Genomic DNA, 17,527 nt, shown 5'->3' on the forward strand with positions numbered 1-17,527 from the left:
GGCTTGCAGATTTTCTGCTGAGAAATCAGCCGTTAACCTTATGGGAGTTCCCTTTTATGTTGTTTTTCCCTTGTTACTTTAAATAATTTTTGTTTGTCTTTAGTTTTTTGTCAGTTTGATTACTGTGTGTCTTGGTGTGTTTCTCCTTGGGCTTATCCTGCCTGGGGCTCTCTGTGCTTCCTGGACTTGGGTGGCTATTTCCTTTCCCATGTTAGGGAAGTTTTTACTATAATGTCTTCAAAGATTTTCTCGGGTCCTTTCTCTCTCTCTTCTCCTTCTGGGACCCCTATAATGTGATTGTTGGTGTGTTTAATGTTGTCTCAGAGGTCTCTTAGGCTGTCTTCATTTCTTTTCATCCTTTTTTCTTTATTCTGTTCCATGCAGTGATTTCCACCATTCTGTCTTCCAGGTCACTTATCCGTTCTTCTGCCTCAGTTATTCTGCTATTGATTTCTTTTAGTGTAGTTTTCATTTCAGTCATTGTATTGTTCATCTCTTTTTTTTGTTGTTCTTTAATTCTTCTAGGTCTTTGTTAAACATTTTTTGCATCTTCTTAATCATTGCCTCCATTCTTTTTCTGATGTCCTGGATCATCTTCACTATCATTATTCTGAATTCTTTTTCTGGGAGGTTGCCTGTCTCCACTTCATTTACTTGTTTTTCTGGGGTTTTATCTTGTTCCTTCACCTGGAACATAGTCCTCTGCCTTTTCATTTTGTCTATCTTTCTGTGATTGTGGTTTTCCTTCTGTGGGCTGCAGGATTGTAGTTCTTCTTGCTTCTGCTGTCTGACTTCGGGTGGATGAGGCTCTCTAAGAGGCTTGTGCAAGCTTCCTGATGGGAGGGACTCGTTGTGGGCAGAGCTCAGTAAAACTTTAATTTCCTTGTCTGCTGATAGGTGGGGCTGAGTTCCCTCCCTGTTGGTTGTTTGGCCTGAGGTGACCCAGCACTGGAGCCTACAGGCTCTTTGGTGGGGCTAATGGTGGACACTGGGAGGGCTCACACCAATGAGTACTTCCCAGAACTTCTGCTGCCACTGTCTTTGTCCTTGTGGTGGACCACAGCTGCCTTCCACCTCTGCAGGAGACCCTCCAACACTAGCAGGTACGTCTGATTCTGTCTCCTATGGTGTCACTGCTCCTTCCCCTGGGTCCTGATGGGCACACTACTTTGTGTGTGCCCTCCAAGAATGGAGTCTCTGTTTCCCCCAGTTGTGTCAAAGTCCTGCAAACAAATCCCGCTGGCCTTCAAAGTCTGATTCTCTGGGGATTCCTCCTCCCATTGCCAGACCCCCAGGCTGGGAAGCCTGATGTGGGGCTCAGTACCTTCATTCCAGTTGGTGGACTTCTCTGGAATAATTGTTCTCCAGTTTGTGCGTCACCCACCCACCAGTTATGGGATTTGATTTTATTGTGATTGCACCCCTCCTACTGTCTTATTGCGGCTTATCCTTTGTCTTTGGATGTGGGCTATCTTTTTTGGCGAGTTCCAGTGTCTTCCTGTCGATGATAGTTCAGCATTTAGTTGTGATTCCGGTGCTCTCGCAAGAGGGAGTGAGCACACGACCTTCTACGCCGCCATCTTGAACTAATCTAAATTAGTTTAAAAATTATGTTAGCTTATGATAGATTAGAATAGTTTTTCAGCTTCATGACTTCATAATGTCATGTAAAGATTTAGAATTGTCAACCTTGGGAAAACTTCCATGAAGTTTCCTTCATATCTGAGCTGTGACAGATGTACTTACTATATTTAGTACTAGTACAAATTGGGTTTGTGCTCTATAAGCACAGGAATCCTAATAAATTTTATATTTTGCAATCCCCATGTAAAAAAATATATATGATATGCTTATTACATATAGTATTGAGGATACTCAACAGTTCATTTTCCTAATACTGCTAACATGAGATAAATTCTGTTTTGACTAGTAGTTGATGAAAGTTAAATCTTCCCCATACAGTTTTCCATGTGTGATGATTGGAAGAATCCTGTGTAGGTTAACTTCTGGCTCTGTATTGCAAACCCCTGTCTCCTCCATTATCCACATTCTTCTGGTGCCAGGTGCTATCAGACACAGTCATGCTGCCGTATGACTTTGGGCCCTGCACATTCATCTTGCAATGCTGGGTGATTCCCCATGGAGATAGAAGAACCATTCCTACTCTGGGGTGACCACCAGTAAGTTAACTCTATACAGAAGTGACAGTGAATCACATAAATATACTCCACTAAACACATACTCAATGTATTTCCCACTTGACAGCCCCTCATGTGGATTCCAGCATCATCTCACACGAGGCAAAATGTGACAGGAGGAAATAGAGTGGAGGAGACAATGGTCTTAGCTCTTGTGGCTAAAATATTTTAACATTGCAAATCAAAAAGCAAAACAGAGTAAAAGCAATGCAAACAAATTTCTAGTGCTACTCCCAGGGCCTTGGGATGGAAAGTGCAAGTGAGGTGAGCTGAAGCTTAAGCTTCATTAGCTTCATGGAGGGTCTGCTTCTGGTAGCGATTTGAGGTCAGAGAGGTAACAGGGTGGGTGTGTGAAGATCAAGCAGGGCCCTGAAGCCTTTGTAAGAGCTGGCTTCTCTCTTGAGATAGAGCAACACTGGACATCTTGTGCAGAGAAAAGAGATGATTTTTGTGGTAGGCAGATTAATGCCCCCTCCTGCAAAGATGTCCATGTCCTAAACCTCAGAACCTGTGGCTATGTGACCTTACATGGTAAAAGACACTTTGCAGATGTGATGAAGTTAAGGGTCTTAAAATGGAAAGATTATAAGGGTGGGCCCATTGTAATCACAAGGGTTCTTATAAGAGGGAGGCAGCAGAGTCAAAATCAGAGAAGGCAATGGAATGGTGGAAGCAGAAGTCAGAGTGATGCATCCATGACCCAAGGAATGTGGGCAGCCTCTAGAAGCTAGAAAAGGCAAGGAACAGATTCTCTTCTAGAGCCTCCAGAAGGAACTCAGTCTTGAAGAAACACCTTGATTTTAGCCTTGTGAGATCCATTTTTGGACTTCTGACTTTCAGAACAATAAGACAATATGTTTGTGTTGTTTTAAGCAACTACATTTGTGGTGATTTGCTAGAGCAGCAATTGGAAACTCATGCAGTTCTAAAAGGGTCACTCTGGTTGCTCTGTTGAAAATAGATGATAGGGGCAGGGGTAGAAGTGAGGAGACCTGAGAGGGGTTATTACGACAGCTGGGAGGAGAGGTGAGGTGGCTTGGACCAGAGTGTGTGCAGAGGAGGGGCGGAGAAGTAGGCAGATTTCTTTTCTGCCATAAGTTCTGGCTCTATTTTATCTCCTTTAAAATGTGTATTATCTGAATGCTTCACGAATAGGTAAATAAATCGAAGCCCCTATTTTTTTCTTTCTGTCTTTTCACACTTGGTCCAGTATTCTCCTAGAAGGCACATCTGAGAAGGAACTGTAGATATCCTCTTGCAAAGCCCATATTTCACCCCATCTCAGGTGGCAGACCACCTCTACCAAATGTCTTCTCTTTTCAGTAAATGACTATGGCTCCACTTAGATAAGGTGCTTGGCAAAAACAACCTACCACACTCCACAGTTTGTATACAGCTGACTAACTTCCTTTCAGAGCTGCCTAGGACAGGTGGGGTTGCCTTTTGACCACCCACCTGGACTTGACTTTCCTTTTCTCTGCTTTCTGTGGCTCCCTAGGCCTCTCTTCTGCTTCCTTGCTGTGCAGGTATTGTAGGCATGTTTACGCTTTGAAGACTATTGATGTCTTGTTTGTTTTTCCTTCACTCTCTAGAATAGAGCCTTGCTCAAAGGAGTTCATTAAACATTTCTGCAATAAATCACTTTGTCTTGGCTCCAGCAGATTTTATTTGCCACACGGTTTCAGGGATTGAGACCTGAAACCAGTATGTACTAAAGAAACTAATATTTATAGCCCTATGCATCTCAAAATGACAAACAGAAGCTTTGAGAAACACAGCTTCCTGTGTAAGCTGATAAGGTATGAAGCAGATAAGAACCCTCCTCAGATTTCCTTCTCACGTGTCTCTGTCTTCCCCACCTGGGGTTCTTTCCTCTCACTTTGTGACAGGTGGCTTGATTTCCCTTGGATGGCTGGAATGTGTCTCACAAAGGGAAATTAAATGTCCTTCAGCTTTTTCTAGGCTCTTGGGATCCTTAGGGTAGATCCTGAGGTTTTTTTTTTTTTTTTGCATAGGCAGGCTATAGAAAAATATAGCTATTTTTCATCTGTACAGAAAACATTCTGATCCTGGCGTAGTTCATAACAATGCAATTTTTGCTGTAGATGATCAAATTGTAAAAGAATGTAGATTAAAAAACCAGCAGTCTAACATCGGATCCATAAGAGAAAGGTTGATAAGAAAGCAGTAAGTTTTGGACAGGGGTTTGGGAGAGTCTTCTCAGCAATGACTACTGAAAATCTCCAAGGAGAGGGCAGTCAGGTTCTCTAAGGGGGCCTCTACTGTGAGGCAGAGAGAAGGCTGGAAGGAATGAAATGTAAGAGGTCCCAGGGCACCAAGGTTAATTGGGAAGGAGCCTGTGACTTGCAGTACATCCTGGAGTATCACTTTTGTCTAGAGAGGCCTTTTCTCCCTCTCCTTGACCTCTGGACACAGGCATACATTAATTTACAATTTCCCAGTCATCTCTGCATGGTACCACCCACCATCTCCTTATACCTAGAATCTCTTCCAAGCTCCTTTTACAAGGTGGGAAGTTCAGTGTTTGAAATCTGACTCTATTGCATAATCGTGCTAGGCCTTTATTTTTCTCACTTGTAAAGTGGGGCTAATAATAGTGCGTACCTAATAGGATTGTTTTGAGGGTTAATGCATGTGAAACACTTCATATAGTATCTAACTTTTAACCAGTACTCAATAAATGTTAGCTGTTAATATCTTCACTATATTACAGTAAGTCTTAAATCTCCAGTTGTGAATCTATACTTACAGAAAACCACATGGGGAGGGCCCATAAGAAAATTTTTGTCGATTTTACTTGTAATGTGTATAATATAATTCACGTATGCTTGAAGAAGAATGAATTGGTAAAATATTTTTATTTGTGAAGCTATCGTAAGCCATGAGAGGAACAAAGCTCCCAATAAATCAAATTTTCCAAATATCTGGACCTGATGAGCAAATTGGCTCAGCCCAGAGGAAAACAAACCCAAGGGCCTTTAGTATTTGTTTGACTCCCCTAATTCTGTTTCCAAGCTCTTTTTTGAGGACAAGAATTTTTTTAAAACTTGTGGAAAGATTTTTTTTTTTTGCCTCGATTCTCTCTTTAGTTTGCTGCTGAAATGTCAGAAAATCCCAGCAGCTGCAGGTCACCACTGTGTTTCAATAGGAAACCCTGATTCAGGACACATATTTTTCAATTGTATCAGAATGTGCTTTTGGAATCAAATCAGGAAATCGTGAAGGCTGGGGAACTCTTTTCTTTAAAGTTCTCCCTACTCATTGTTCTTTCCTCATGTCTTTAATGAATTGCTTTGGCTCCCAACCACAGACCAGATTGTGACGAATGAAAGAAAATTAAGAAGGGAAAAAGCTTAAGTTATTGATTTGGCTTGAGGGAATTTTTGTGAGATTTCTGACGCAACCCCAAAACAACAACCCCAAACCCCAAGTGATTCTCCATGTTTCAAGACCTTCTTCAGCTTCTGGACTGGGACCAACCTTGATAAGGAAATATCAGTCCATGCCATCAGGGTTATATACAGAGACCCCTAAATTCTCTGTGGTGCTTCATCATTTCATGATTTTGGGGAGCTAAAGCCAACTGCCTGGAGGCTGTCTCCTAAACCACATTTGGTAAAGGACAAAATGCTCTGGAGTTAATTGAAGAAAGACAGTGTGTTCATTAATTATGGGCTCATAGTTGCTGTGATCACTCATGGGCCTGGTGGAAGCCTCCTAAATCTTCCCTTTACTCTTGGTCTTGTTAACAGAGTTGCTGCATTCACTAACTAGTCTTAAACCCTAAGGTGTTATGCATTGTTCAGAGACAAACTCATCAAAAAAGATGTAAGTGACCTGTCTTCTCTTGTCTCCTGGAAGTGGAAGCTGGATAATGTAAAATTTATTTTGTTATGAGGGAGAAGAGCCCAGATTAGGAAGTGGGTGTTGCCTTTGAGGACCTAGAGTAGAATCAATAGGCATTTGTCAATTTCTACTGAGAATATTCAGAAAATTACTTCAGACCCTCTTCAGCAATAATAGTAATAGTGACGTTAAGACTGACTAGCCAAGCTTGGATGATTTCCTTTTTTTCACCTCTTATTTGCTATTTTTTTTCATTAAAAAAAGACTCTCCAAGTATTTTTCTGTTTATAAAGTGCTTTCCCTACATTTTCTCACTTAATGATGGCAACAGAAAGTGGCATTATTTTACAGAGGAAGCATAGGTAAGGAGAGGTCCTGAGTTAAAAATGTGCTCACGCAGATGGTTTGGTGGAAGATCTCGGGCCTCTTCCTTTGTGATCCTGGCCTCTTCTGAGGGCTCTTTCATCAAACCTATTTTTATGGGTCTAAAAAGTCTTGGTGACATGAGAACAGTATCTTGATTGCAATTAAAAATTCCCAGCAGAGTAGTGTTAGGTCCCTCCCATCTTTTTTAATTTTTTGTTTTGTTTTGTTTTTTGGCCGCGCCACGTGATTCTGGGATCTTAGGGATCTTAGTTCCCAGACAAGGGATTGAACTGGGCTCCCTGCAGTGGAAGCATGGAGTCCTAATCACTGGCCCACCAGGGAATTCCCCCCCCCCCTTTTTTTCTCCCACCTTTTAAACTTAGGTCTTAGTTATCTGATAACACTGTTGGATTTTTCTAGATGCATCTCCTCCTTCGAAAAGGAAAGACAAGCATACGTGCATACATAAATGGATATGGTTTTATTGTCTGAAACCAAGTGAAACAAACTTTCAGCCCTATAAGATAATTATTTCAGGGAGGGAGTGGGTACCTCCAGGTCATATTCTGAAACTCAGGTTACTCTTTTTGATAAATGTTCCCTAACATTTAACTGATTTATAAATAACCATTTCATAAAATAGGTGAGGTATCATCAGTTAGTTATCTTGGATTATGTAACAGGAAGCACGTGGCTCAAAGATAAGCATTCTATGAGTGTTTCATTGATATTTTATTTGATTGAGGCAGACATCAAATTATTTTGGCCTTGATGAGATTTGGGGAGTAAAGACTATTTCCAACACCCTGCGTGAAACAGAACTTTGAAGGTTTAATGACTTCTTTTACTATATTCTGGAGCAGATTAAAAACAATGTCTAAGATAATTTTGCCTCTGCTAATGGCTATTGTCTTGGCTCACTGAAATGGTGAAGGATGGCTTCCTATCCAAACACGTGTCTTGGTAGGCTCCTCAGCTGTCACAAAAGAATGCTAACACTATTAAGCGTTGCTCATCTGTCTTACACATCTATACTCAGCTAGCAGCACAGCATAGCAGCTCTCCAGGTATTTTCTAGGAAGTTCAATCTCAAGCTTATAGTCATTTAGCGTTTAGCGCAAGTGCAGTTGAGAGAAAGAATAATTAGGATGATTGCTCGAAGGACATGTAGTTCATTTGCTCTTTTAAATATCCTAAAATACATTTCTGAACTTCATCAGCTCAGCAGGGACTGAGTACAGAGACTCTATCATTGGGCCCTTGGAATTGTGTTTGAGATGATATCCATAGGCCTGTTATAAAACACAGCTCTAAAATTCTCATATTATATTCTTTATCTCAAACAATGACTACTTTATGAGGAGTTGTTAGAGAAATTATTGTTTGAGCCAACAACTAACACATAATTGTACTTTCCCAAAGAAATTAGTTTATTTTTACCTTACAGACTATGAAGTAAAGGGCAATAGACAGGCCTTCCCTTTTTCTGTAGAATTGGTGGTCCACCTGGAACAGATGTGTGCGTCATCATGTCAGGCATTTTTATTTTCATTAGGGACTCTAGCTGATCATCATCCTTCTATATTTTCTTCCACTTAACTTTACGTTAAAAACTTAAACCATTATTTTTCCTGTTGTACATTCTTGAGTACAACATTACATTATTTTGGAGATGATCTTGTGTGTAAACGCTCTTGCATGTCTGAAGATGTTTTTATTGCCCTTTCATACTTGATTGATTATTTGCCTGAGTATAAAATTCTAAGTTTAAAAACATTTTTTCCTTAAAACTGGAAGGCATCACTCCTGTGTTTTCTATCATCCTTGTTGCTGATGAGAAATTTCATGTTGGTCTAATTCTTATGACTCTGGGGCTACCCATTTTTTTCCTTCTGGAAGTTTTTACTATTTTTCTCTTTGTTTTTTATCAAAATTTTATGAAGATCTGTAGGTCCATTTTCATTCATCCTGACTGGCACTTGATGGCCCTTTTGCTTTGAAGAGTTGTCTTACTCTGGTGCAGAGAAATTTTCTTCTATTTATTTGATTATTTCCTCCCATCCATTGTTTATGTTCCTTTCTCCTAAGTGTTTTTTTTTTTCACATTTCTTTTTTGTCATTTTCTTATATATTTTAAGAGATTTCTTTTTTTTTTTTTTAATTTATTTTTACTTATTTATGGCTGTGTTGGGTCTTCGTTTCTGTGCGAGGGCTTTCTCTAGTTGGGGCAAGCGGGGGCCACTCTTCATCGCGGTGTGCGGGCCTCTCACCATCGCGGCCTCTCTTGTTGCGGAGCACAGGCTCCAGACACGCAGGCTCAGTAACTGTGGCTCACGGTCCCAGTTGCTCCGCGGCATGTGGGATCTTCCCAGACCAGGGCACGAACCCGTGTCCCCTGCATTGGCAGGCAGATTCTCAACCACTGCGCCACCAGGGAAGCCCAAGAGATTTCTTAAGTCTTATTCTTCATTCTGTCTTTCTTACTATACAGTTCATGCATTAAATATTTTTAATTTCCAGGAGCTTTCTCTTGTTCTCTGTTTTCTTTGTTCCTATCAGCTTGTTCTTGTTTCATGGATGCCACGTCTTCTTGAATATCTTTGAGGTACTAATTAGAATTAAAAAGAAAAACAACCCCCTTTCCCCACCTGTTTTCAGCATTATCTCTTCCCCTTGGATCCTTCTGTTTTGTGCTCTTGGTTTTTCTCAAATGTCTGGTGACTTATGGTTGCTGGTTTGTATTTACAAATGAAGGACTAGATGGATTAGTGCAGTTTCAAAGGTCTTTTTCCCTGTCAGGCCTCTCCTTTAAATAGGAGGACCAGTGATATAGCCAGCACACAGAGAGGTTTTTCTGTGTGTCTTAGTCCATTCTGTTTGCTATAACAGAGTACAAAGACTAGGTGGCTTGTAAACAATAAAAATTTATTTCTCACAGTTCTGAAGGCTGGGAAGTCCATGATCAAGGCATCAGCAGATTTGGGGACTGGTGAGGGCTGCTTCCTGGTTCATAAATGGTTATCTTCTTGCTGTGTCTTCAAATAATGAAAGGGGCAAGAGAGCTCTCTGGGGCCTCTTTTTTAACGACACTAATCCCATTCACTGGGGCTCCACCCTCATGACCTAATTACCTTCCAAAAGCTTTCAAATATCATCACATTGGGGATTAAGTCTCAATATATGAATTTGGGAGGGGCACAAACATTCAGTCTATAGCATTGTGGTTTAGTCAGGGTATCTGGCAAATCCCACAATTGCCTCAGTAAGGCAGGCTTTACGAGGGCCTGAGTCTGCTGTAGCTGATGTGGAGGTTCAGAGCTTCTTCTCTCTTAGGGCTGAACACCCCCTCTTGGTTTCTTCCCTAGGCATGTTGCCTAGTCTCTTCAGTGGGTAAGGGAGGGGTGTGTGAGAGGGCCCAACTGGCTCAATTATAATTATTTTGGTAATTCTCCAAAACTAAGGTGATCAGATAATTTACGTTCCAAACTGAGACACTTTTGAGAGTAAAAGGCCACCCTATTAATTATTTTGCCAAGACATTAGGCATCACTGGGACTGTCACCCTATCTACAACAAACTCTCAATCTTTGTATTTATTGGCTGAATTTGGAACTTCTCTGGGGCTCCATTGGGAAAACAACTCTTCTAAGTCTTTTGGCTAGCATTGTTCCTATCTTTTTTTTTTTTTTTTGGTCAAATTGATCCCATCTGATTTCTATTTTATTTTGTAGACTTTCTTTAAAATTTATGAGCCTCTGATAGCCCCATTCTTATTTTCCAGCACTGTTATGTTTTTATTCTTAAAAAAATATTTTCTGTCATCTCAGTGGGACCTGAGAGGTAAGGGAGGTAGGAGGACATGCTAACTTGAACTGGAAGTTCTTTCATTCCACTGTAAACATACTCTGGTTTACTATATTTTATACATCCATGTGTATCACTTTACTCGTTTTTGGAACCAGACACATGTAGTGATACCAATTGTGCAGGAACGAGCTTACTCTGTTAACTCATAAATCCCTTGATGAGCACTTTCCTTTCATTCCTCTCACACCTGGAAGGATGCCTACAAAATGTTGGGCATTAAGTCACTGAACCTCTGAGCAATCCATAGTGGGCGTTGTTTATGGGGGATTTGTGCTCAGCTTCCCCTTCTTGCAGGATGTGACTTATTGCCAACAGGGGTTTATATCTCCTCACGCACTGTTGTAGCACATGGAAGAATGTGAATTCCTACAAAGACAGTTCAGGCCTAGCATATTCAGGTTAAAGGCAGAAAACTGTAGGGATTTAAAACCCAAAGCCAGAATTTTGCAGAGCTTAGTGAAGGGATGGAAAATCTTCTCCCAGAATTTATCCATGAAGGCTCAGTTCAGAAAGATAATACTTAATGGAAGTATAGAGACAAAGATGAAGTCTTAATAAGAAGATTTTAGAAGCAAAAAGAGGAGAGAACTTCCTGGCTCTGACAAGGTCTCATGGGATAAGAGCACTGTGGATACCCAGGAGAGGATCCAAACTTTCCCAGCACAGAAATTACTCCGTTGGCCACTTTGGGAAAGGGCTATTCTTAGTCCTTGGGGAGGGTGGTTACCTGGAGACACTGGACAGGAGTCAAGATTCTGGTGTTTGGAATAAGTAAAATTAGACACAGAACTATAGAATTCTATGCTTGGATGTGCTTCATATAAATGTGAAATTTAAAAATGATCATCATCTGAATGTATATGCTCTAAACTAAAGCCATCAACATACAAATTAGCACGTCTGATTTTTGATTTAAACTAAAGTTAATCTGTAAATTACATGCAGGAGGGCAGTGGGCCAGGTTAGCCTTCGCCATGCAGAAGAGACCCCCCCACCCACTCAAGTAATATCCACTGTTTTCCTGTCGGCAGTTTTACTATGCCTGGGTTAAGGTGGGGATGAATAAACAAATCTAGCTTTCTAAGCTTTTAAGTCTCTCAGCCTCCAAAATTCCATTTTGGGCTTTGATATTTTTGCTCTTTGTTGGGGAATGATGAGAGAAGATGATGCTTTTACAGTCACACTTTGAAATCTTTCTTTCAGGGGATGGTTGGTTGAGAGGTTGCTTCCTGGTGGGTTCTCAATTTCAGAGTTATACACAGGGAACTGACTTTATTAGATGGTAAAGAAGGAAGCCATGTAGGCAGATATCAAACAGATAAACACTCTACAAAGAGTAGGAGCCCAAACATAATCAAAGACAGGGTGTCATTTGTCAGGAGCAGTCCTCAGAGGTGAACTTCATACTTGAAAGCTGAGCCACAGGGACTGTAGAGACATTTAGATTCCTCTTGGAATTTTGGGAAAAAGGAATCATTTCTTATAACTCATGGTGCCTGGTATACAGGGAGCAGGTGGTAAGATATTCTCCTATCTTCCTTCTTTCCCTGTTCATCTCCCTCTTCTTTCTCATCTCCCTTCTACTTCCAGCTCTCCTTCTCTTTGCTTTTCTCTTGCTCTTCCTTTCCTAATCCCTACTTTCCACTCTCCAGTCTCCTTTATCTCTGTGGTTGTATGTACCTTCTCTAAAGTCAAATTCTTACCACATCCCTATACTTTTTACAGCCTGTCACTTACCCAGGTGGGGAACTGTGGGATTAAGGGGACTCCCAGGTTGAGATGGTCAAGTTAGTTACTAGGAGAGTCCAACATTGATGTCTGTTGGTTACTTCGCTGATCTTCCCTCCATAGCTTTCATTATTCCACCGTTACCCTTTTGCCAACTCTAGATTAAGTAAACACGGAGCAAGAACGTGCTACCCTTACTACAAGAACATGCTCTGCTGGTGTTTCTGGGGCATTGTCTTTCCTTGCCCTCTACAAATTTTAATTTCTGCACTATGATAATCTTTGGGTTTGTTGTCCTATTGTTTTGTTATTTGTACTTGCTTTCAGGTGATATAGAAGTGTCCCCTGGCAGTAGCCAGAAAAATTGGGGCACCAGCGAAGGGTATAAGCTCCTTTCTGGAAGATCCTGGTGAGCTGGAGTGAGGCAGAGAGAGAGAACAAAGATTGTGTCCATTGACCTCCATTCCCTGAGACCCTCTCCATAGTCCCCTGTAAGAGTACCAAACCAGAAGCCTGCCCCACAGGCCAAAGCTTTTGGATGTGCAAACAGGCCTCTTTCTCAGAAAGACTGAGAATGTGTTTCAGTCAGCTGTCTGTGCAGTGCCCTGGGGGTGGTAGTCTGCCAAGAATAGAATCTTTGATTGTTACAGTCCCATGGGATCCAGAAACACAAGCCCATGGCCTTCAGAGTCAGGCAATCAAGAAGTGTTCCCTGGGTGGCAGCTGTGAAAACCAGCATCAGACGTAAAAACTGGGGCACCAGGTGTGTGTTGACGCTCCCGTCCGGGAGATCCTGGGGCTCTGCAGTGTGGCAGAGTGGGAGTGCAAAGACGGCACCCAGTGGAAAATAAAAATAAAAAAAAAAAGAAAAGGAAAAGAAAAGAAAAATAAGAAAAAAAAGACAAGGGGGAAAAAAGGAATAAAGGAGGAAAAAAAAAAAAAGATGGCACCCGTCTGCATTAGCAAGGCAGAGGGAGAGCAGGGAGATGGTACCTACCAGCCACCGTCCCTGGATAGTATCCCAGAGGTCCGTGCCCCTTAGACCAATGCTTTAAAGTTAGTAAGTGAGTCTTTTTCTGGTGCTTTTCAAAGGGCTGCTTCTGTGCTGGGCCCTGGGGTAAGTCTGCCTGAGGGCACTTTAAGAGCTCTTCCTCAGTTTGCCACAGCCCTGCCCCATTGGTCTTCAAAGCAGATGCTTTGGAGGCTGTCTCTCAGGTACCTGTCTGAAAAGTGGGGGTTCCCGATGTGGGGTCTGAACACTTTGCTCCTCGGGTTGAAGCTCTGGGTTTTGAGTTGCCTCCTGCTTTGTCTAAGGGTGGGGTTTATAGTGAGGTTGTGTCTCAGCGTTTCCTACCTGCTTTGATTGGTTTCCCTCTTGTTTGCCCGATGTGAAGGGGTCTCTTAGCCAGTTTCTAGGTTTTGTTCTGAGGAAATTGTTCCAGATATATCTGTACATTCAGTATGTCCATAGGAGGAGGTGAGTTCAGGATCTTCCTAAGTTGCTACCTTGGACCGGAACTCTACATTTGCTTTCAGAAGAGATTTTATTTTTTTGGCCACTTCCAGCTAAGGGTAGGTCTCAGTTCCCTGATAATGTCAAGTTCCTCTCAATATGCATGGGTTGTTTAGAAATATCACCTTTGGCTCTGTGACTATAAGGTCACTGACCTCACAGGCCACTTCAGTATGGTTTTGTTTGGCTATGTTATATCTTGTAACTCTGAAGCAAAAAAACAAAAACAAAAAAAGATTCCTTTCCAGTGTGGCATTTGACTTTTAGCAGCTCCTTCTTTTTTAGGAACTACTTGAAGTTAACAGAAAGGGTCTTTGTGGAGTTGAAGGGATATAGAAATTGGAGACACATACTGTTTTGCTTTATGGCTGGCATCAGAAAGACAATGAAAAACATTTCAGCTTTCCATTTTGGGATTTTCCAATACACGTTCCAACATTTAGGCTGGAAAAAAACCAATGCCCTTCAAATTTCAAAAGAAAGAATTCTTCTAACCTTGATGACAATCAAAGTAACCTATTTGATATTAGTTTAAACAGTTGTATGTTTCTTTTGGTTGAAAATTTAATTTCATACCTGATTTCTCTCTCTTTAGAAGTGGAACGGATAGTAAAAGCCAATGACCGTGAATATAATGAGAAGTACCAGTACACAGTGAGTAAAACACTCATAGCACACACATGCTGGGGTAGGTCTGATCTTAAGGATAGTAGGATTCTTGCCTTCTAGAATTTTGATTTCACTAAAAACTTTGTTGGCCCATTTTAATAGCAAGGTGCCATATGTTTCCATAAATTCAGATTTTAGTAATGTTTATACATTTATTTCTATTCTGCGCTGAGTGGTTGGTATTCATATTGGTATGCGAATAAGATGAAGTATCTTCTTTCTCAAGAATTTATGCTTAATTCATCTTGGTGCCTATTGGGCACTCAAATAATGTAAGAATGCTATGAAAGCAGGCCTCCATGCTAGTACTTGGTAACAGAAGTGGTAATAGTGGCTGATGGGTGATGAATAACATTTGGGGATTTTCTCAAAGCAACTCAGGCTGAATGTGGAAAAGTGCATGTAGGAGAAAGTTCCCAGACCTGAATGATTGTATTTATCAAGTGAGCAGTGAGAATGATTAGTTAAAATGTGTGATCTTTAAGCTTGTACTGAACTACTTTTTTTTTAACGAGAGTTTTCTTCATTCCCATAAGAAATATTTATTGAGAGTCTACTAAGTGACTGGCACTAGTCTAGAAACTTGGGATACTCTGGTGAGCACTTTGTGAATTATTTCATGGGCCCTCATAAAAATCTCCTCATCTTTCCTTGACTCAACCTAAGTTGCTACATGAAGTTTTTAAATAAGTTCTAAGAAAGATAACTGGTAGAATTGATGCTGTGGGTGACATGTGGCCTAGAAGACCTGCTGTGATTGAGTATACCAGCACATTAATGAAAGAAAGTCTCAATTCACAGAGGAGTTTGATGACTATCAAGGCATAGAAATGTGAGTGTCATGGGGCAAATGTTGGCAGTCTCCAACTAGGAACTAGCTAGAGGAGAGGGAATTTTGGCCAATGGATTATTTTTAGTATTTAGTTCCTGTTGGCAGTGTTTTTCCATATGTGTGGATGGCTACATGGGGCTATTGTAGCTTGATACCAGTAGAGGTAGCTAACAACCCCTCTTTTCTCATACTGTGATAATCACATAAACTTGTGATTATAATTTGATGTTCAGTGTAAGTGTCTCTACAGGGAGTCAGCACACTACCTCTATGACAGATTTCTCATTAAAGTAATATATTGGCACCCTGATTTTATTCATCAGTCTTGTTTAGCTTGGTAAGCTTGGTTCAGGTAAATCTGTCCTTGAGAGAAGGAATCCCTCGCAGGAGGCTGATGAATATGCTTTGTTGCCAGGGGTGGGGGGACCGGGGACTACTTTCTCCATGGTGATTAATGCCACTCTGTGCAGCCTCCTGACCGCTGGTCATTTAGCCCTTCTGGTCATCACCAGACTTGGCCCCATGCCTTTCTATCCATTTTACCACCAGTTCTTTAGCTCTAGAGGATGACCCTTGAAAGCCTTGACCACCAAACCCTAAATCAGAGGAGTAGATGTCTATATTTTAAGACCTTGGGGGCAAAAACCCAGTAATAAGTAATCTACTACTGGGTAATTATGCATTTACGTACTTGGCTTTATCCTTATTTTCCAACGTGTAAGAGGTATTTTCATTCTGTGAGTAGTAACTAGATAAGGAAAGCCATATTTTGTCTGCATTTTGTAAGATGATACAGTCTTTTATATTTATAGGTATTTTTACTTAATTTATGAAATATTTCAAACTTAGAGGAAAGTACAGGGAATAATATGACACCTGTGTGCCTACCACCCAGATTAAATAGATGTTAACCATTTGCCACATTTGCTTTTGATCTTTCTTTTAATAATAACATGCCAAGGATACAGAGATGGTTTTCTCTTGAGCTTGCATGATATTGAACAAAAGCACACAGGTGTGTAGCTGGGGCTGGGTTTTCTGTTGGGCTTCCTAACAATGACAAGGCAGTGGCACAATTTTCTGCAGCTACAGCAGACGGAATAAGGCAGCTTTGTCTCGGAGTTAAAACATACTAAGGAAAAAACCAAAACCCATTATGGGCTGGCAAAACCAAGAATGACAGCAAAAGTTGAGAAAGGGAAGGTGCAGAGCAGAGAGGGGCATGAGTATCTCAGGTCTAGTGACCCCTACCGTGGCTCAGAGGGGATGAGCCAGGCCCTCCTAGAATGAGCAAGGGTCCCCACTAGACCTGGCTGGTGGTGTGTTGATTTGGGAAATCCCAACAGGATGTCTGGCCAGACAGTGAGCTGTGGAACCCTTCTCAGCCTCAGCCCATTCAGATACAAATTGGGGATAATAAAAGTACCTATTTCATAGTTACTGAACAGACTGAAGTAGAGTAACACACAATGACTCTATGAGCTAGTCTTTATAGGGATGGGATTTGAATCTATATCTATCTGATTTTTAAGGATTTTTGAGCATGTCATACGTGGACTATCCTTTTAAGAAAGGCAGAACCCACGGGTCTTTTGCTCAGTCTTGCCTAGTTTAAAGGGTATTACTGCAAATGGAAATGGATTTGAAGAAACCCCAACAGATCTCAGCAAGAATGCTTATAATAATTGATGAAGTAGTATTCCCCCGTAAGGCTGAAAAGGAGATGGGAATAAACTGAAAATTATAAAAAGATGAAAGGAGAAATGGTGAAGTTTCCTCAAATGTAGTGGAAAGAGTGTTTGGGGATAAGATAGACCACAGTTTGAATCTTTTCTCTTTCTCGTTTGCTAACTTGTGATCTTGATTTATTTATTTTTCTGCATATCATTAATTTCACCTGTGAAATGGGGAATTTTCCTTATAGGATTATCTACCAAAGGGTTAAATGAATTAATTTATATAAATATTCGATAATAGTAAGACTAGCTAATATATATTAGATGCTTACTATGTACCAGGCTCTATGCTAAACCTTTTATATGGATTTTTTCTTTAACCTAACATGGCTGTGGGCAAGTATGCATGATAAATTTTAGATTCCCTATAAAGTACTGGACAAAGTAAGATATCAGTGAAAATAATGTTCAGAAGATACTGAGAAGTTGGCTCAAGTTGTAAACTTTTTGCAGCAGATATCATGCTGAAAAGTTAGCAAATCTGTGATACTGAATGTGTGGAAGTTGCTGATAAATTATGCAGGGAATGCAATAGCAGAGATACAAATGCACCTAAAGCAAGAAGATTAACAGTGTAAACAACTGTGGTTGTAGAGAACAGCCCCCTGCACCTGCCAAATAAGCAATATGGCAATGATAATAATTTGATGAGATACTTATTGATTACCTACTCTGTGCGAAGCATTTGATGAGTTCAGGAAATATTTCTGACACTCTCAGTGTGGATATTGACAGATATATGGTTAACAGT

General features: G+C 40.8%; 1 protein-coding gene across 7 annotated transcripts in view; it reads left to right on the top strand.

The window, feature by feature from the left end:
- The window catches only part of ATP8B4 (ATPase phospholipid transporting 8B4 (putative)), a 314,688-nt gene that overhangs the window by 101,934 nt on the left and 195,227 nt on the right, over window positions 1-17,527 (top strand). For 6 of the 7 annotated variants that reach the window (XM_082452990.1, XM_082452991.1, XM_082452995.1 and 3 more), the window contains one exon: window positions 14,135-14,193. The exons of the other annotated variant lie outside the window; for it this stretch is intronic. In XM_082452990.1, the coding sequence (XP_082309116.1) occupies window positions 14,135-14,193 (59 nt within the window). The remainder of the gene's footprint in view (window positions 1-14,134; window positions 14,194-17,527) is intronic. 7 annotated transcript variants of the gene reach the window in all.

Source organism: Balaenoptera physalus (genome assembly GCF_965194825.1).
Source record: "Balaenoptera physalus genome assembly, chromosome: 2".
Classification (NCBI taxonomy): Eukaryota; Metazoa; Chordata; class Mammalia; order Artiodactyla; family Balaenopteridae; genus Balaenoptera; species Balaenoptera physalus.